General features: G+C 38.5%; 1 protein-coding gene and 1 pseudogene across 2 annotated transcripts in view; one reads left to right on the forward strand and one right to left on the reverse strand.

The window, feature by feature from the left end:
* The window catches only part of NDUFAF5 (NADH:ubiquinone oxidoreductase complex assembly factor 5), a 33,489-nt gene that overhangs the window by 9,979 nt on the left and 2,189 nt on the right, over positions 1-21,321 (forward strand). Inside the window, exons 4-9 of one of the 2 annotated variants that reach the window (XR_012787250.1) lie at positions 3,815-3,862; positions 5,352-5,455; positions 7,337-7,376; positions 8,931-9,128; positions 13,563-13,623; positions 19,431-19,528. Coding sequence is in view for 1 of the 2 variants with exons in the window: in XM_075564011.1 (XP_075420126.1) it covers positions 3,815-3,862; positions 5,352-5,455; positions 7,337-7,376; positions 8,931-9,128; positions 13,563-13,623 (451 nt within the window). In the remaining variant the exon portion in view is untranslated. The remainder of the gene's footprint in view (positions 1-3,814; positions 3,863-5,351; positions 5,456-7,336; positions 7,377-8,930; positions 9,129-13,562; positions 13,624-19,430; positions 19,529-21,321) is intronic. The other variant, XM_075564011.1, reaches the window with a different exon arrangement.
* On the reverse strand, positions 13,986-17,378 carry LOC142422202 (small ribosomal subunit protein eS25-like; annotated as a pseudogene).

Here is a 21,321-nt window from a genome sequence, read left to right on the forward strand (position 1 = left end):
CTGTGACTTTGTTAGTGTTATGAATTGTAACTATCTGATATGCAGGATGTATTAGACAGCCCCTGTGAAAGGGTCCTTCGATCCCCAAAGGAGTTATGACCTACACGGTTGAGAGCTGCTGTCTTACACTGTCTGATGTCTCCCTTCACACACTTTGCTGTGGGACCCCTACACAATTATATGTAGATCATTGTGATCGGTTCTCCCTTTCTCCCCCCTTTCCCCTTACCCTTCTGATATCACCACTCTCATTATTGGTCATGAGGGGTTTATGTATCCTGGATTCCCTGTGTTTCCAGCTCTTATCTGTGCCAGTGTACATCTTCTGGTCTAATCCGATTTGTAGGGTAGAATTGAGGTCATGATATTGGGGTGAAAGAGGCACCAAAGAGCTAGAGGAAAGTTGTGTGTTTCTTCGGTGCTATACTGCACCCTGACTGGTTCATCTCTTTCCTGTAACCCCTCTGTGAGGGGATGCCCAATTGTCTACAGATAGGCATTTAGGGCTCCACTCCATTCCCCCCATTCACCTTGGGTATAGTTTTATTCTGGGTTTAGATGCCTGACACCTGATTCCCATCAACACCTCATGACCACACAGGCTGGTGTGCTTCTTCCATGTGGGCTTTGTTGCTTCTGAGCTAGATGGCCACTTGTTTTTCTTCAAGCCTTTAAGACCCCAGACGCTATATCTTTTGATAGCCGGGCACCATCAGCTTTCTTCACATTTGCTTATGTACCCATTTTGTCTTCAGCGATCGTGTTGGGAAGGTGAGCATCACAGAATGCCTGATTGTTAGAACAAAGTGCTCTTGTGTTAGGGAGTGTTTGAGTGGAGACTCAATGTCCATCTACAACCTTAATACTTAACATATAGATATGAGTACATAGTTCTAGTCCCCTCTCATTTTATATGTATATTTACATATGTACATGTCTGTATTTAGGCCTCTGTAAATGTCCTTTGCCTCCTGGTTCTTTTCTCTGTTTCCTTTTTACTTCCCTCTTGTCCTACCATCATATTCTGCCGTCATTCGGGTTTAGTAATTCCTCGCTGCTACATTGCCCTTTATTGAGTCCCACTAGGCATCCTATGATCTTCCTTCCATTGATTTTAGTTCACTTGTTGTTCCCTTATCCCTGGGTTGGTACACACACACCCTTCCTTTTTCCCACCTCCCCTTCTTCCAGATCCTCCCGAATCATTGGTCCTGTTCTTTTCATCTCTGAATGATTTATCCCACCTGTCTTATCTAGATAGACATTGCAGATACATTAATAACTGCAAAAACCAGGCAAAGCCAAATAAAACAACAAAGGAAGTCAAAACCAACAAAACAATAACAACAACAGCATCAGCAAAAAGCAAGAACAAAATAACAAACAGAAAGCCGCTGATATAAATAGTTCAAGGTCTATCCCTTTACTAGGGTTTTCCATTGGAGTCTGATAGGGTAGAATTGATCATAAGGAGCAACCTAGAACACTCTCCCAGAGGGAAGAATAACAGAAAAATGGGTGAGGGACGATGGAGGACGATCTAAGATATGGAAAAAAATAATCTATAACGTATCAAGGGTTCCTCAGGGAGGGAGAAGAAATGGGGAGCTGGTATCAGGGGCTCAAGTGGGAAGAGAATGCTTTGAAAGTGATGGTGGCAAATGTGCTTGACACACTGGAGCAATGTATGGATTGTGATAAGATATGTAAGAGCCCCCAATAAAAGTATTTAAAAAATAAAACTAGAAAAACCAAACCTCTGCCTTGTTGGGCCAAACCGCCTTTATTTCCTGGCTCAATTATTACAGTTGCCTCCTGCCTTGTCTCCCGCTTCTTCCTCTGGCTTGAGACAGTCTTCTCATAGCAGTCAGTTGTCCTTTTTGAACCAGTGAAGTAATGTTCAATCCGCTCAACTCTTGGTTTCTCATCTTACTAGTAATCGAGAGTCATCTGGTTCCTTATCATGTCTCTCATCTTATCTCTTACCCATCGTCTCACATTTTGAGCATTTCTGGATTCCTTGCTGGCTGGAATAGAACAGGACTGTTGTCTCTGCTCTTCCTCCAGATAGCTGCATGGCTTGCTTCCTTCTTCCCCCAGGTCTTCGCTCAAATGAGTCCTCATCAAAGAGCCCTTCCTTTCCTATGTTCTGTAAAATAAGACTCCTACCCTCTATTTCTAGTTTCTTTATTTTTCACTATAGCACTTATGAGGACCTGCTGTTTGTTCTTTATCTTCAGCCGTTCTAATAGACGTTCCATTCCCTGAAGTCCCGGCATCTGAAGTGGCGTGTAACAGGCACTGAGTGCGGGTCTGTGAAATGACTATCGCATGAATGAGTGTAAGGCAACTTCACAGCTAAGAGCTTTAGAGAATGGAAAAGTCTGGGTTTAGGGCAGGGAAACGGGATAATAATTGTTTTAAATAGATTGACTTTGAGGAAGTCTATTAGTGTCGCTATCCAGTAGGTTGTTGGAAATGTGTAGCTGGAATTATGGTACTGAAATTAAAAGCATTGATAATGGAGTTAAATAGAGATTCTAAATCCATTTCTGCCACCTCCTGTATGTACCTGCTATATGTACCTAAGGACTAGTTATGTAACCTCCTTTTCTGCAAAATGTGGGCAGTAATTTGTATCTCAGAGGATTGTCAAGTGAATTAGATGAGCCAAGTAAGTCTGACAAACTGGAGTTATATAATTGTTCTTATTTGGAGACTCTTTAGTGGTGGCAACGGAATTTAGGAATAGGGAAGATTTCTTGTGCACGAATATGGGTGCAGGCGATTTCCCTGACCTAACTCATTAGGTCTCGGAACCCCCCACCCCCACCCCCTGGGACTCATGATGCCGCCATCCTACTCTGCTCTCCCTTCCCTCCCGGGAGTTCTTTCCCTGCCTCAATGAAATCTTTCTCAACTTCAAAAAAAAAAAGAAAGAAAAGAATATGGGGGCAAAAAAACTATTATAATTATATTTAGGGGTAAAAGAACAAGACGGCACCAATACAGATGCTAGGCATAACAAGAAGACACATTTTGAAGTCATACACGCACTGAACTGACGCTACTCTGAATACAGGACATTTATTACCTGGGATCATGAGACGACAGCCAGACCTTAAACAGCTTGAGGGCTTTGAAACATCAGAACCAAGGCCTTCCTGTTCACCTAGCGCTGCATGGTTTTCTTCGTGTTTTTTCCTACAGTAGACTATACCCAGTTTTGTTTTGTTTTTTAAATTATTGGGGGATCATAGAACTCTGATCCCAATCCATACACACATCAATTGTGTAAAGCACATTTGTACATTCATTCTCAAAACATTTGCTCTCCACTTAAGCCCCTGGCTTCAGGTCCACATTTTTCCCTTCCCTCATGAACCCTTGATAATCTATAAATTATTACTTTGTCATATCTTACACCATCCAACAGCTCCCTTCACCCACTTTTTTGTATTCCATCCCCCAGGGATGGCAGGAATAGCTTTCCCCTTGTTTTAAGGAAGGGAAAAAAGTGAAGCAGAGGGAAGAAGAAACTACCTAAGTCCATCCTCCCTCAAGTATCTCCATTTGGTAAACCTTTTGTCACTGTGAACTCTGAACCCTTTCTTCCTGTGTAACTTCCTATGTGCTAAGGGTATCTTTATACCATGTTGATGTGCAAAATAGTGTTTTTATAAACTGGAATGCCTAGTTATTTCTCCATAGCAACCACAGTTGGGTTGCTTTGTTTGTTAACATTTTTTTTGCTGCTGCTGCTGCTGTTTTGTCTGTTTTATCAACTGATCAGATTTCATTTTTTCCCTTTTAGGAAACTGTTGGGAAGTTTATCCAAACAGACATTGCAGAAAATGCTTTGGTAGGTGGCTTTCACCAGTGTTGATTTGATCTCCTGGTTTGATTTTCAGTTCTGTATTCCTTTCTTCAAAATAAAAATTGTTTTATTGAACTTTAAAAATTGTGAACATAACACACATGAAGAATTAAACCACACAAGAAATACAAGGGGGGGCAGGCGGGTGGGGAGATCACCCTGTCCTACCACTCAGAACAACCGTCAGTGGCGCGGGGATCACCTCTGTAGATGTAGCTATCGTCTCAGTGCACAGTAGTATACAGAAAGTTATCCGAATATGCTGTGTTTTTACACTGTTTTGTTTTGTTTATGAAATATGTATACACTTTTTGAAATTATTATATGTATTTCAGTTTATTAATGGATAGTTTTAGACATTTCTATTAAAGGGCATTTTTATTTCTGTTTTTTTAACAATTAACACAATGAATATTTTTGTGTAAAGCTTTCCTTGGAAATAAATTAGTGTCAGTGGAGCTTAAGAATTCAGTGGTGTTCATTTTAAATTTCTGTTTCTAGACAGAACAATATGAAAATACTTGTTTCTTCTTTTTTAAAAACAATACTGGTTGTCCTGTTTTTGTCTTTATCAAGGACACAGAAAGTAGAATCTCATTGTTATTTCTATTTACATTGTGGTGGTGGTGGGTGTTGGATAAAGTACAGCCAGGTACCTAGTGTTATCTTTTGGCTGTTATTTTTTAATTTGCAAATTTTATAAATAATTTTTTGAATTGCCTATATCTTGGCTTTTATTTTAACCCTACATGTTTTAATTCTAAGTGATTTAAAAGCACTTGTTCTTTTTTTTTTAAAGCAAAAGGGAAGAAATTTTTTGGAGCCCATACAGGAAACTCTAGAGGGGCCCAGCATACCCTACTGTGTAGGCATGCCCAACAAAGGGTCACACCATTCACTGTACCCCCATGTCCCAGAGGGACTCCCTTGAGCCGAGCCCCAAAGCCCAAGACTGGCTGGGGGTGGGGATGTAAGAACTTGTTCTTTAGTGATATTCTTTATTGTATATCTTATAAATAGTTTGCCAGGTTTGTTGTTTGCATTGTTTATTGTATTTTAGATGTTTTAAATTAATTTATAATGAATCTGCTTCCTTATAAAGTTTCTACCTTCTGAGTTATACTTACTTAGGCTTTTTTGCCTAAAAATATGAAATATTTACCCATGCTTCCATCTGATATTTTTATGGTTTTAATGATTATGATTAATGTTTCATAATAAATTATAAAACCTTTATAGTCTTAATGATTTTACTTGAAAGTGTTGAGCCCTCTAGGATTTGTTCTAGTATGACGTGGGCATGCTGTTTGTGTTTTTCCCACTAACTAACCAGTTCTCCTCCCAAATTTGTTCGTTTATTTTTTTTTTAAAATAATCTGCCACATAAATATAAAATTGCTTAAAGTTAACAGCAATTACACTAATAATTGAGATTCTATAAAAATACCTTTTAAACTTTATTTTTTATCTTTAGAAAAATACCTTAGAAATGGAAATTCCTACTTATAGTGTTTTAGCTGATGAAGAATTTCTTCCCTTCCGAGAAAATACATTTGACTTGGTGGTTAGCAGCTTAAGGTTGGTGATCTATTTGGACTTTTAAAAATATTTCCTATAAGTAGGTGGGTTGCACATAAAGTTTTGTTACAAGGTAAAGAATATAGATGTACAGTAAGATTTTTGTAACTGTTTTTCAAATTACAAATTAGTTATCTTGGTTTACAAATTATAAATGTTCTTTAGTAATAAATTAAGTGTTACATTCTCTTTATTGGAGCTAATACAGTACAGCTTCAACCCCCACCCCCACCCCGTGCTGCTCAGTCTGCTGAAACTTATCTGTGGTAAAAATATTTTCCTTTTTTGTTTTAACTCGGTGTCCCTGAACTGATAATGTGGGGATAGGAGTCCTTCTGAGAGACTATATCAGCACCCGTATTAAAATATCAAAACACTATTACCATAAAATTCATCTTGTCAAGTAAGGGAAAGCTAGTATTTCCTTTGACTTTAATTCTTAGAGTTACTTTTCCGTTTATACTTTTCACTGTGTCCCTTAACATTTATTCCACAGACGTGTAAATATTTATTGAACAGACGAGAATATACAAGACACTGTGCTAGAAACTTTGGGAAAATATAAAAATGTGTTCAGATAGAGCCTATTCTCAAAGAACTCTCGTGCGATAGAGAAAATACTATGTGATATATTAATTTTCCCAGCTCATTATTATAGTCAAATAGATTTTCTTTCAAAGACTCAATATGGCCACTATTATCTATTACAGCCTTTTTATAGCTATTGTGAAAGTGACCAGCCATCGCAGTTTACCTAGGACTTCGCTGGTTTTACCATTGACAGTCCTGTGCGCTGAGAAGCCCTTGGTGCTAGGCTAGATAAGCTCTGATGTTGATCACCCTCTCTGTTTTCCTCAACTTTTAATTTCTTTACTACTTTCTTAAATATCCTTGCTACATTTAGAAAAGTACTATATTTCTGTCTTGAAATGGAAAACATTAAAGCAGGAGGTCAAAACCTGAGTTGTAATGTCACCTCATCTGCTTGCTGTTTGCAAGTAACTAATTCTGGTGGTTTCTGTTTCTCATGACTTTCCTATCTTAAAGTACCTAATAATTGTTGGAAAGCATTTTGAAGTTTAATAAAAGTTTAACAGTATGGTTTTTTAGTGCTCAGCATAAAGGAATGCCAACTCTACCAGGTATATAAGACCATACTCCACAGTGACAAGGTATAATCTGATTCTTGCTATTGTAGATGCCCAAGTATTAGGAGAGGGTAAAATGAATCAAAAGACAATGCAAGGCATTTCTTAAATCGTGTAGTTTGTTAGTTACTAGCCTAATATGATTACAATAGGTTTAGTAAATTGAGCATTTTAAAATCATCTGAATTAAATGTGGAATTGCTATATAATCAGAAAACCCACTGAGTTGTTTTTTGTGAATTCATGCTGTTTGCCTTGGGAAAATTTAAATTATACTTATGCCTTTTCCCCCCACTAGGAAACTACATCTTAGGAGACATTATTTTTCTGGCTTTTAACTGTTAGATTTAATTGATGAACTTCTTTGATATGTCATCAGGTGTTTATTTTTATTATTTTCTTCAAATAGGATATCAAAAATTTATTGCTTAGAGGAAAGATCCAATCCAGGATAAAGAATAATTAAGTAGATAATCCTATCATATGTTGACTTAAACTAAGTAATATCCTGATATGAGGAAATCTTTCAGTATGAACATAGGTGGACTTTCCCCTAAGAATAGATATTATTGTGCTCGCTTCAGCAGCACATATACTAAGAATATTTGTTATTTTCAAATATATGAAAGCAATCAGTGAATTTGGTATACTGTTTCAGACTTCCAACTAACACCTGTTTAGGCTAATCATTATACAAATTAAAATAAGACAGTTATGTGTTTTTATATTTTAGTTTGCACTGGGTGAATGATCTTCCTAGAGCACTTGAACAGGTGAGAAAACTTATATTGATGCTAATATTCTATATTGGTAACTTGCATAACTTCAGTTTTTACAAATTATAGATCTAGCAGTTGACAATGGAATCCAATCAAATATTTATTATATTCTCTGTGTAGGATATACCAGGTGCCCATTAATATATTGATGAGTATATTGAGTGACACTCCTCACTCAGGAATTTAAGAAATCTAATTGTAAGCATAAGCATTAACATTTTATGAGACCTGAATAACACGAATCACAAGACATTCCATCGGGGATTTCTTTTTCTCTCTTAGCTGCCAGTGAACATTTTGAGAACAGGGATCTACTTATTTATATTTCCCTCATGGGCTCATGGAGTGTACTTGGTAATGTTTGTTGATTGACGTTTGTCAGTTAATAGATGAGGGATTGGTGAAGAACATGTGGTTCAGAGCAAGGAATGAGGGCTTGGGTGCTCAAATTAAGAAATTTAGTTTAAATTTAGTGACAATAGAAGGATATAAGACTGGAGAAGAGGCCAGTGATTTTACAGTTAGTTTACTTATATACTGATTGGTGATTGCTTCTCAGTATATTCCAACTCAAACCAAACTCATTGCTATTAAGTTGGTTGTGACTCATAGTGATCCAGCAGAGCAGGGTAGAACTGCCCTGTGGTTTCTGATGCTCTCTATAGGATTAGAAAGCCTCATCTCCTTCTCCCAATATATTAGATATGTATGTAAGATGTTGCTTTGATTAGAGGGGCTATTGTGATTTGTTTTTTGCTTTTCTTTTAAAATCTACACTTTTCCTGTGATATTCTTATTAGTTCAAAATAGAGTCAAAACTAGTTATAAATTATGAATCAAGAGTTCTTAAGCAAGCACTTAGGTTTCTGTAATTTGCTGTTGCTAGTATTTTTCTTCAGTTATTAATTAAAATTTATTTTATGTGATCTATACATTTGAGGGCAAGAGAAAGTTGAGACTACCTACTCCTGTAAAGATATAAATAAAGTCTTAGACGTCCAAGACAGTTCACTATGGGATGGAATCAACTCAGTGGCAGTGGATGGGTTTTATATATAAGGGGCCCTCAAAAAAAACATGGAAAAATGGAATTTAATTTTTCAATGAACCTTTTGAAGTTACCGTATCCAAGGAGAGGAAAAATAGATTCCATGTTTAATGAGAGTTGTTACAAAAGGACATTCAAAAGGCACAAATGCAGGAGTGATTGTGCTTTTTTGTTTTGGTGTTTCGTGTGTGTGTGTGTGTGTGTGTGTGTATGTGTGTAAAATCATGATTTTTTAAATTTAAATTTGCAAATATGGAAAACATAACTGATTGTTAGCGATATTAATATTAATAAATGTATTATTTGTCTTTGTAGCTGTATTCTACAGAAAAGGCTGTCTGACAGTTGGTTGCATTAGATGTTATTTATGACATTATCAGATTATTAACTTGGCAGCCTCCCAAAATATGATAAACATAAGCATTGATTTAGACATTATGTATTTATTTTTGGAACATTCTTATATGTAAAACTGACTAGTCTTTTTGTCTTTTTTACAGATTCACTATGTTTTAAAGCCAGATGGAGTGTTTATTGGAGCCGTGTTTGGAGGAGACACGCTCTATGAACTTCGGGGTTCCTTGCAGCTAGCAGAGACAGAGAGGGAAGGGGGATTTGCTCCACACGTTTCCCCTTTCACTGCCGTCAGTGACCTGGGGCATCTTCTTGGGAGAGCCGGCTTCACTACACTGACTGTGGTAACTATCGAGAGAAGCCAGGGAGCCAGGAACGAAAGCTTCCACCAGATATCTTCACCTGAAGGGCAGGAGGTTGCATTATTGATAATACTTTAGAAAGGCTTCGGCACTCCCGCTGTTTTTTTAATGAAAGTGTCGTACCATGTTCAGAATTTTGTTTTTTGTTCTGTGTGGAGGAAAGGCTTTATAGTTTTCATCAAATCCTCAGAGAAAACGATAACTAAATAGGAGCCACTGGTTTATAGCTTTAATCCTCATGTCCTTAATCCCTTGTTTTTTATTTAATAACTTCAAAAAGATTATACTCCATTCTTTTAGTGATTTATTCATAAACATGTACTCAAACTGATTTGGTCATGATTGACATATCCAAATCTGAAAAGACCCAAATTTGTAAAGTGTGGTCGTACCAGAACAGTAATAGTAACAGGAAAATGTATGGGTCAAAGGTCTGGAAGAGGTGTAATGACTTTCAGACTCTCATAGGGGAGATTAGATTATTGCCTGGATTGTGGAATCAATACGCATTCAAACCCATGTAGTCTGTTACTATCTTTGCACTAAATGGCATGTTTGCCAGGCTACTGGCTAAGAGATTTGGTTGCTATGTAACCCACAGATCCCTTGGGTTCTTAGAGGGAGATTAAGCTATTGGCAGGACATCTGCGCATATTTTTTTCCACTCAAGTTATATGCCTGGTGCACCTATAGTTAACAAATTTGTGTCTATTCTGCGTGTTCTTTCTCATCCATAACAACTGGGAAGAACCGATTCGAAGCCCTGTTGCTAAATTACAAACTTAAAATTAAGGTGGAAAGAAGAGAGTCTGTAATTGGGAAAAGAAAGTCCCTAAAAGGTAAACAAAGGAAGAAGAGTGTGGGCGATGGGGTGACATGGAGGCATGTAGTGAACATTTTCATGACATGATGACACGTAATTTGTACCAGGCCATATATAGTTTAGTCAACTGTATTTGGGAACTCAAACCCTCTGACTCATTGTGAAAAAAAATAAGGATTTCTACCCTGAGTCATTAAGCCAAACTAAACCCATTGCCCCTGAAATGATTGTGACTCATGGTAACCCCAGAAAGGGTTTTCAAAACTGTAAGATGTACGTGAGCAGACAGCTTCATCTTTCTCCCTCACAGCTGTGGGTGGGTTTGAATTGATGACATGTGGTCAGCAGCTAAATAAAGTTATGTTCATGACATAGATACATTTTTAAAGTTGTCAAGTGAGGTATGCACTTTAGAAAGATTTCCACTAAATATGTTTGGCCTGACATAGCATTTTTAAAGCCCATATTTTTGTTAATTGTGAAATCCAATAATTCAGACTGCCACGCATATTCTCCCAAAATATTAAACATTAATATAAAATATTACTTAAAATCTTTATAGTTTAGGAGAGGTTCCTTTTAATTTGAATAAGTCTGATAGAGCTATTGTGATGTTTTTGTGATTGAATAGAGGTAGTACTTTTAATTGGTTTAGTTAGAGACATTCTCAATAAATATTTCTAAATAGTTAGAGAGCAGCCTGGAAAGAATTTGCTTTTAATCTTAGAGTCTCTTTTCAAAAATAGTTTCTAAATGTAGAAAAGTATGTAGATGAAATAGTTAGGATCCCACTATCCAGAGGGTCTTATTAAAAAACATACACACAGCCTGATTTATACATGTTTTAAAGAAAAAAAAGGAAAAAATGTATATAGGGAAGAATAAGAGAAATAGACAAAAGTCTAAAGTAAAAAAAATTGTCTTTTATCCTTCCACAACATTTTTTCCCTTCATAAAGCCAAATATAATAATGTCCTTCAAATCTCCCACATATGCAGTACTGTACATAATTTTGCTCTTTCTCTGTAGTTACTGTGTTCCCCTACCTCAGTTGATAACATATCTTAGAAATCTCCCTCTATATTATTTGTTTTTAAGAAGTACATAGTATTTAACATCTACTGCCTTCTGTTCGGAGGAGTCCTGGAGGTATAGTGGTTATGTGTTGGACTCTCTTCCCTAAGATCGGCAGTTCAAAACCATCAGCCGCTCCCCTGGAGAAAGGTGGGTTTTTCTACCCACATAAACATTTCTAGTCTCGGAAACTATGCACGGAAGTAGTTCCATCCTATCCTGTTAGCTCACCACGATGAGTTGCCATTGACTTCATGGTGGCGAGTTTGGGTTTCGAGGTTTGTATGGGCCTTTGGTCAAATCAGATTCACAATGACCCCATACAGAGATTCTGGCCTGGTAAATCTTTACAGGAGCAAACAGCTTCATTTTTTTATCCCAACGAGCAGCTGAATCACTGCCATTGAGTTAATTCTGACTCATAGCAACCCTATAGGGCAGGGTAGAACTGCCCTTGTGCATTTCCAGGACTGGAACTCATAAGGGGAATAGAAAGCCTCATATTTCTCTTGCAGAGTTGCTAGTGTTTTCAAACTGATGACCTTGTGGTTAGCAGTTATCAGCTCAAACACCAACGTGACAGTTCACTGCTTGCCTAAAAGGGCTTTAGAGCTGCTTATTTCATTCAGTAGATGTGCTTTAATTGATTTAACCAGCTTATACGGATGGACTGCCTGCTGCTCCAGGAAAGAAAAAACGAGGTTTTCTATGCCCCCTACAGGGCCACTTCAACCCTGCCCTGTAGGGTCAGTGTGAGTCAGCATCGACTCACTGGCAGTAAGGTTGGATTTGGGTTTTATATCAGTGGACATTTAGATGGTTTCTGGTGGTTTAGTTTGGTTTTACATTTTCAAACAGAGCTGCATTGTATTTCCTTTCACATAATCTTGCCATGTATCTCAGTTAAATTTCCAGTCATGTATTTTCTAGGTCTAAGAATCCGTGCATTTCAAAGTTTTATCGATATGATCTAATTACTCTGAAAGGTAGCATCAAGTTCCTTAATAGTATGGATGAGTTCCTATTTGCAAGCTTTTATTCTGCCAACCTAGTTAGTAAAAATTAGTCTTTTGTTACCTTGATTTGTGTGTCTGAGGTTCACAACACAGATGGGCATTGTATTTTTATTTGTATCCTTTTAATTATGAAGGCTCCCTGGTGGTGTTCTGAGTTAGGCATTGTGGTTATTAACCACAAGGTCAGCTGTTCTAAGAGAGAAAGATGAGGCTGCCTGATCCTGTATAAATTTAGTCTTTGGAATACTATATAGCAGGGGTGTCAAACTCCATTAAAACACGAACCGTTTGGTGCAACGGGCAAGATTCACATGGGCAACATCACATTTACAAATTTTGTTAAATTTATATTTTGAAGTTAGGATTCAGGAATATGGATAGGATAATTAAAACACTACATAATTGCATTTGTTTAAACATTTTATTTAATGTATTTATAAAACTAAAAGTATTCTTTTTTACCTGAAACTTGCCAGCGCTTTCCTCCTCCTAGTTTTCACTTACCTCTTACGTTGTGACCAGAAAATAAAACAAAATAACTACTAAAAAACACAAAATGTTGGACAGCTGACAAACGTGATGCACAATTGTAATGGCTTCCCTCTAAAAATGTTAACTAGCGCTGCCCTAGGTATGATTCATAACAGAACAACCCAGAGCGCTCTCTTTAACCTTTTCGCTAGTGGGATCTGTTTACATTACATGACACTGAGAGTGGCAGACACATTGCTTCCAAACGTTGCTGGCACTGAGTCAGCGCATTTATACATGTCCACAGGCCCCCAGGAAAGGCACTGGGCCACTTGTATACTCGTCTTCAGTAGTTAAAGGGTTAACGAGGGAATTTTGTGTTCGGCATTGCCTCCATCTCCCCTAAGCGCTGTTTTCTTCATAACAATTTTTTCTATTTTCATTTTGTGTCAGAGCATCGCAGGCCACAAAAATTATCTTGGGGGCCGCATGCGGCCCACAGACCACCAGTTTGCACCCTGCTATAGAGGGTCTCTTTGAGTTGACATTAACTTGATGGTAATGGGTTTGGGTTTTTTGGTTTAATTATTAAAGAGAATAGATGTATTTTATAATCATTCTCTTGGGTTTTATATGTTGTGCCAGCGAAGAGTAGCTAGAGTGTGTTAGGATCTATAAATCAAAGCCTGGAAAATTCGCTCCCTCCCTAAAAAAGGACAGTATTCTGGGAGAGTGTTCAAAGGCTTGAGGAAGAGGTCGTTGGTTCTAGAATGAAGACTGTCTGTATTGTTTCTGAAGAGAGAACCAGAGCCAGTTGGGGTTTTAGGAAGGTTTCTGTTAGCATAAGGAGTACTTATTTGGAAATTTGCGATCTTTATAAATCACACGTATTTTCTATGCCCTCCGTGAAGAATATTGCATAGAAGGCCCCTGCTCAGTGTGAGAGATTAGTCTGGACAATCGCTGTGGCCCTTGTTTCAAATTCGGATTTCTCTTATCTTGAATAATCAGTGAAGTTTTGTTTTTTAATAGGATACTGATGAAATTCAAGTTAACTATCCTGGAATGTTTGAATTGATGGAAGATTTACAAGGTAAAGCACATTCTTTTAAACAATTGTGAGATTCTATTTGGGAATCAAATCAAGAGACCTGACTAGCAGGGGTTGGGGCTAAGCACTAAGGATATATTGGTGCGGAGGAAAAACAAAAGAAAACCGCCTTCAGAGAGCTTACAGTGCAAAAAGGATAGGGTGGTGGACAGACAGCAAACGACCACAACCACGATGCATGTTAAATAGGAATTGTGGCGAGGCCTTTGAAGTAGATGTGTTACTGTGCTGTTCCGACCCACAGACAGTGGCAGTCTTCCTGGAAGGGTTCATGTTGGTGTAGGAAGTTGATGCTTTTTCTTTATGCTCTTTCTAACAATAATTTGCCACATAAGGGCAGATAGTTAGATTAGATTAGGATTAGGTTTTTCAGGGGAGGATAGGTCGTGGTGCACGACCGTCCTAGAAGCCTTGTTTGAGGAAGTGGTTGACTGGTACTCTAAAATTAAAAGGGTTTAAATAAGTGAAGAAAAGAGGGATATGAGTTCTATGCAAGGGGAACAGCTTATACAAGAGCCCCACTGAAAGAAAGCATATGGCAAGAATTGAAAGAAGTGCATTGTGGGTAGATTTTAGAGAACGAGGAGAGAGTTGAGTTACAAAATTACGTGGTAAAGTAAGATCAGAGATCATGCAACAAGTCCTTACAGGCCTTGTAAAGATGATCTTGATTACCTTGCCTTTTGAGGCATTTTAATGCTAGGGGGGAAAGGAAGTCACACTACCAATTTTATTTTGAAAAGGGTGGCCAAGAAATACTAAACTATTTATTCCATTAAAGCTCCCTGAGAGATAACGTTTGTTTTTATAAAGGTAGTGGTAATGGAGAGGAAATAAATAGATTCCAGAGATATTTAGGAAGTAAATTGGCAGTTCTGGCTAGTGCATTGAATGTGGACAGATGAAGAACAGCAGCATACCAAGTTTAACAGCTGAATTGGTAGTAGCACACCCCCATATAGTTTGTAGCACCCTTCATTCATAGGTAGTAGAAAAAGGGCATGGACCAGGACCGCTCTTGAGCTCACATTTGGGTCAGTTGGGATTTGTGATGGTCAAGGATATTTGTCAAATTGGCTAGGGTATGATTCTCAGTGGTTTGGCAGACATGGGACTGATTGTTTTGCAGTAGTGTAATATAATTATCCTCAATTTTGTGATCTAATTTAAGTGGCCAGTCAGCTGAAAAGCCAGTCAATTTTCATGTGGATGTGGCTTGCAAAGCTAGCTAGCTCTCTTGGTCTTTCTTTGTTTTAAAGCTTTATTGGCATATAATTCACATACCATACAATTCCACAGTTTAGTCATATTAAGAAGAGCTATACAATCATCAGCACAATTAGTTTTTTAACATTTTCTTCTTTCTTGTATTTATGATTATTAGCTCCCTATTTTCCTTCCAATCTCCCCTGCCATACCCCTAAGAAACCATTAATCCAGTTACAGTTTTTATAGATTTATCTACTTCTGAGTTTCATATATAGAAAAATAGACTTAAAAAAATAGACTGTCCCTCCAAAGCAACAATAAGACGAGAGCAAATTTTAAATGGGTCGAGAGAGAGATCAAATGAAAGGAGTTACATTTTCCCCTAACGGCATCTGCAATAATACATTTTTCTCATGCTGTGAGACTATTCACATCCCTGGTCCAAAGTCAGCGGGGATTCACTGGAGGTCTTAACTATATGTATTTCCACTTTTAGGTCCAAAAGGAGATCAAATTATAAGATTATATATATATATATATATATTTTAAGATACTACATTGAAACCCAGTACATCTGCCATCATTGACTTTGCAGTACTCTTTTTCTGATATCCAGGCTATTCACATCCCTAGACTACGGTCAGAGGAGATTCATAGAGGCTTAATCCATGTGTGGACCCAGCTAATGGATTTTGGGTTTTCACCATCATCCTTAGTCTGCAAACTGGGTGTTCATTATTTAAGCTCTGATACCATGCCCTCCTTCACATTTGAATTTTATAATTTGCAATCCTTGGATTACACAGGCTGGTGTGGTTCATCCGTGTGGACTGAGTTGATGTTTCACTTAGATGGCTCCTTGTTTGAAAACAAGCCTTTACGACCCCAGACACTATTCTTTCTGATAACCAAGCACCATTTGGTTTCTTCACCACACTTTGCTGTAGCACCCATAGTGATTCATTGATCTCTTTGTGCGGGTGAGCATCAAGTTGAGCCATGTCATAAGAACTGATTGTTCTTATATTGGTGCTAAAATTCAGTGCCAGCCTAAAATTCATTCACACATCTCTATGGTTTATATATGTCTCTAGTTAACTTTAGAGACGTCATTATCATTTTATGGTAAAGAACATTATCAATCATACTATATTGATAGTGTTGTTAATTTAGACAATGGTATGGAAATAAACACTTTTTTTTGTTGTTTTGGGTTTTGATTTAGTAAAATCAAACTGCACAGTTGATTGGTGTCTTCACTGGCAGCTGGGGCGTTTCTGCCCTCGGTGTTCCTGGTGTGAATTACTTGAACTCTGTGTTTTGAAACAGCTTGATAAGTCCTTTACTAAGTAGCTTTTGCAGAACTGCCCTGGTCAGGGAACCGAAATTTTCAGTCTCAGAAACAACAGCTGGGGTGATAAGCTTATGGTTGGGAACTTGCCTACAGACCTTGTCAACAGTGCCTTTGTCAAACAAAGCCTGATTACTAAGCTTGTCAAGAACTTTGCTTTTCAGCCACTTCTTTTTGACCTTGACCCCAGGATTGGTCCACTGGGTCTTTGTCTTTCCTGGCTGACTTTCATTCATCTTTCTTTTTATTTGTAATCCTTGGATGGCATCACAAAGCTCAGAGTGCAGTTATTACAGTCCCAGGTTGCTAAGATCAAATTTAAAACACTGTTGAGAATAGAAAATTATACAAGTATAGGCTGACTACAAACCCACAATGTATGAATTTTTGACTTGTACAGATTAAAGTCTTAAGTGACTGGACACTATACAAACAGTGGGGTTTGCTGAGAGCAAAGTTTTAAATAGCATTCGTTCACAAAGGCAGAACCATGCCTACCTGATTAATACATAAGGAAGGCATTGAAATAGTAAGTATATTGTCTTCCAGGGCCACTATTTATTGGCACCCTCACAGCAAGAGTCCCCCAAACCACCAGTTCTATAACCTTGAGATATCGGTCATGTGCTTCTCACATGTGGTAGCCTTAAATCCAAGGGTTACAGGTGAGCTTGAGGTAAAGCGCAGTTCACTAAGGGGATTCCCACATGAACCCTTCTGGTGTGGCCTGTGAAGGATGTTCTGTACCTTGAAAGTACAGAGTAAAGTCCAGTAGTCTAAGGGAGGCAGCCTGAATCACCAAGGGCTGAATAGAAACTAGGTCAATCGTAGGAACATAGTACCTGGCATACTCTCCTCTTAGGGTCTCTGTAAGTATTGTTAAGCAGTTTTGCTGAGTGGGAGGGTGCTCCCCCTTGTTTACCACCAGCAGAAATGTACTTGTCTTCTCTAAGACATGTTTCCTCCCCACACCCCAATCTTGACTTGACTTGAATTTCCAGTGAAGTTCATTTGTCACTCTTGTAGATGTCTGCTTATTTGGGTGACCTTAGCCCAATTTTGTATGGTGGCAACTGAATAGTCTTCTCCCTCTCTCTGAATCTTGATGAAGAACTGACCCCACCTGAAGTGGTTTGTAAGATGAACATATAGAAGGGGTGATACATGGTTCATGCATGCTGGGCAGGCTCTGTTCTTCCTTGCTTGGGAGACTGGATTAGAAGATCACATGACCATGGAGCAGAAGCCTGCCCGCCTCTTGGTATTTATCCTTAGAGTAGTGGACTCAGACAGCATTGGTCCTTTATGCTTGACTAACTTCTCAGCATAATGGTTTATTTTTTCTACTTTTTAATAAATGCTGTGTTTGTGAATCATTTTGGAAGAGACCAGAATTTTTCATATCATTTGCAAAAGTTTACTACTTACTGATTTTAAAATACAGTGCTACATTTGGTGTGTGGGATTTTCTTAATATTCTAGTTCTGCAGAAGAGCAGTATGAGGCACATTAAATGATGGAGTATGATTTGGCCTAGGCAGTCTTTCTCCAGAGTAGTACCCTACACTAGTGGCATGGTGGGTACAGTTCCAGACTGCTAACCAAAAGGCCCGCTGTTCAAACCCTCTGGCTGCTTCTTGAGAAAAAGATGTGGGGGTCTGCTTCCTTAGAAACCCGTGGGACTGTTCTGCCCTATCCTGTGGGGCCACTTTAGATTGGAACTGAGGTGATCCCAGTGGGCTTGATTAGTTTTGTGTGTGTTAGCATATATGTTCAGCGTATATGTTGATGTATGTTTAACTACTATCCTGATCAAGAGAAGTCCTGTTAGCTTAGTGGTTACTAGTTGAGCTGTGTGATCCACAGTGTCAGCAGTTCAAAACTTTCTCCTCGGAGAAAGACAGGGCTTCCTACTCCCGTTTGCAGTTACTGTCTCTGACACTCAAAGTCACTGTGAGTCAGCATGAACTCAGTCGCAGTGAGATCGAGACTCTAATCAGAATTCAGAATGTAATAACTGCCTGTCCCCTCGAGGTTTTTAATGGGGCGTGTATTTTGAGGACTTGTTGCTTCTATTAACCTTTACTTTTGTTTTCACGGTGAAGCCTTGTTCACAAAAGACATGTGTTGGTTTTTTAATTGGCTGCATGTACCTAGTAAAAGTAAAATTCTCATTAACAAAGTAGAAACAATTCTTCGCTAGTTGATTTGTATGCAGTCAGTCGCGGTACACTGAGCACCTACCATGTGCCCACCACCGAGACAAGTGCTGGAATGCGATGCTGGGACTGATATAACTCCAGATCGCTGGCAGCTCATTGTTCAGTGGAGAGGGAGGGACAGACCAATGATTCAACTATAGGACAAACTGTGTTTTTTAGAGTACAAGGGAGGAGCATAATTGAAAAAGGCCCTAAATCTACTTGGGGAGTCAGGCCATATTATTGCAGAGGGGGTTTTCCATTAGAATGAAAGAGGATTGATGGGGTAGAGGCAGAAAGGACACTGCGTGTCTATGCTGAGAAAATGACCTCTCTGAGCCATGGCGGTGAATGCAGATATGGACACTCCTTCCGCCCCCTGCTAACGGAACTAGGCCGTAAGTCAGGATTATTGAGGAGATGAAATCAGCGGTGCCCAGAGCTTTGTAGAGTCTGGAAGAATTTTGAGCAGAGGAGACACCGTCACGTTAGTGTGTTAACTTACATTCTTGCATTGCTCGTGAGGAATCATTCATGAGGAAAATGTACGGTAGAGCTAAAATGGCCAGTCTTGTTCGACATGAGCCGGCAGGAAGGAGTGAAGTTTCTCACCCAAGGTGATCCGATGAGTAGTTCAGTGGCCAGACCACATGTAGGAGCCTGATGGCGCACTGATTACGCCTGCCTGCCAGCCTTTAAAAGGTCAGCAGTTGGAACCCACAAGCTGCTGTGGAGAGAAAAGAGCTCTCTGTCTCTAAGGGTCAATATGAACTGGCATGACCATAGCAGTAAGAGCCTGGGTTGAAGTGTAGACCAGCAGCCTGACTCAAACTCTGAACTCTTGGTCACTAGTTCATGAAAAAGTCTTAAATTAGGACAGAGAAGGGAGAAAGCATAGATGACTTCCTGACTTTTCTAATTGGAAAATGACACTGCCTGCAAATGCTCTTAGGCATATTTTATTTTATACCTTTTTCTCAATGGTTGAAGTATGTCGCATTTAAGCTGCCACTGTTATTAATTCACAGAAGGAAAGTCCAGAATGTTGGCCTAATTTTACAAAACAAGTTACATATCTACTGATGAATGCATAAGAAATTTTGGAGGCTTTCACAGTGGTTTTAAGGTAAGTTCAGTTAATTTTTTTCAGACAATACTCAGTATTGTTACTAGTAAACCATAATACATTAGGTTTGGCTTCTTAACAAAAATAAGCAATTGAACTTAACCTTAAGAACACTGTGAGAGTCTTTTACAGTTACTTGCTAGTCAGATTTTCCTGTAATGCCAAAGCCTACGGCAAGTCAAAAGTTCCTGAACATATTTTCCAGGTGGTCTTCAGTGTATGTCCGTTGTGGCATAGTATCGAGGGTTCTTATTTCATTTTGAAGATGATCAAACTGAGCTTAAATAACTGTCCAGATTACACAAAGGAAGAGCTGGGATTCATATATGAATATGATATTCCTGATCCTTTTTACCTTGTACCTTACTTCCTGTAAAGGGAAATGAATTGGACTTGCAGTGTGCATCTTCTGTGACGGAGGGGAACGGCTCGGGTTGTGGGCTTTCTGTTGTGGTTTACAGTACTGCTCTTGAATTTCAATGTGACTTAGAAACCTAAGCAAGACTCTTTTTATTATTATTATTAATCCAGTCCACTTTAGTATGTTTTCAAAATGCTTCAACTCTATTTTTTTAGATCATTTTATTGGGGCTCTTACAACTCTTGTTACAATCCTTATATCAATTGTGTCTGACATATTAGTACATATATTCCATTGTTCTTTTCTAGACATTTACTTTACTTGGGATCAGTTCCTCTTTTTTTTTTCCTCCCTCCTCCACCCTCCCCAACCCTCATGGCCTCTTGATAGATTATATTTTGTCAATTATTTTCAAATCTCACACCGACCACTGTCTCCCATCCCCTCTGGTTTCTGTTGTTTTTCCCCCGAATGGGGGTGTGTGGTTATGTGCCTTCATTGTGATTGGTACCCCAATCCCTCCCCACCTCTCCCCGCCTTTACCCTACCCTTATGGTATCGCTAATCCCATTCCTGGTCCTGTGGCAAGAAGAGAGCATCAGCTATCAGTTTGTAGGAAAGAAACCCTGAAGTAAATCTTTAAAATTATTTCTGAAAAGAATGCACAAAATTCTTTATAATATGGGATTTGTAAGATATTATCAGAGCTGAAAGCACATAATAACTTTGTTGTCATTATCTAAGAAGTCTCAAAACCCTATTTCCAGTTTTAAAATACTTCCCTGTATGGCTTAGAAGAATGAGGCAGTGGGACCTTGTTCTCTCTCCCCTTGAAGCATATCTAAAAGTGACCTAAGATGTGACACTTGTAGAAGCCCACTATCAACTGTAGACAATACCCGGAGGACCAGTGACCTTGGTTTTACCTAGTTGCTTTGCTTTAGACAGTGTGGGAAAGCAAATGTGTTTGCTGAACTTGCTACAGAAATTTGACTTGTTTACTTTCCTTAGTATTGAAGACTATTTATGTAGTTTCAATCAGACTCGTTCAGAAGTCTAGCAACCATCTGAGAGCATAACGAGGCTTTAGTAATATTTTTCACATTAAGAATTATCAGTGCACAAAGAAATTTATATAGAAAGTTTATTCCCAGCAGTTACTCTACAGATTCAGGGAAATAATTTTGTCTCTAAAATCAAATGGTTCAGAGTAGGCCAGTTACAATTGTTAAAACACAAAACAAAGAACCAAGAAAGCCTCTTTGATTAGCTCAATAATATGTTTGACTGTTTCATGGTTTAATAAATAACTTGCAAATTGGAGGAGCATGAGTTTCCCTACTGGAAGGGGAAAAGTGTATGTTCCTGAGAATTACAAATTTTACCACAGCCCCCCTCCCTCACCCCCTTAATGAGCATAAGTTTCCATGCT

This window comes from Tenrec ecaudatus, chromosome 12 (assembly GCF_050624435.1).
Source record: "Tenrec ecaudatus isolate mTenEca1 chromosome 12, mTenEca1.hap1, whole genome shotgun sequence".
NCBI classification, from domain to species: domain Eukaryota; kingdom Metazoa; phylum Chordata; class Mammalia; order Afrosoricida; family Tenrecidae; genus Tenrec; species Tenrec ecaudatus.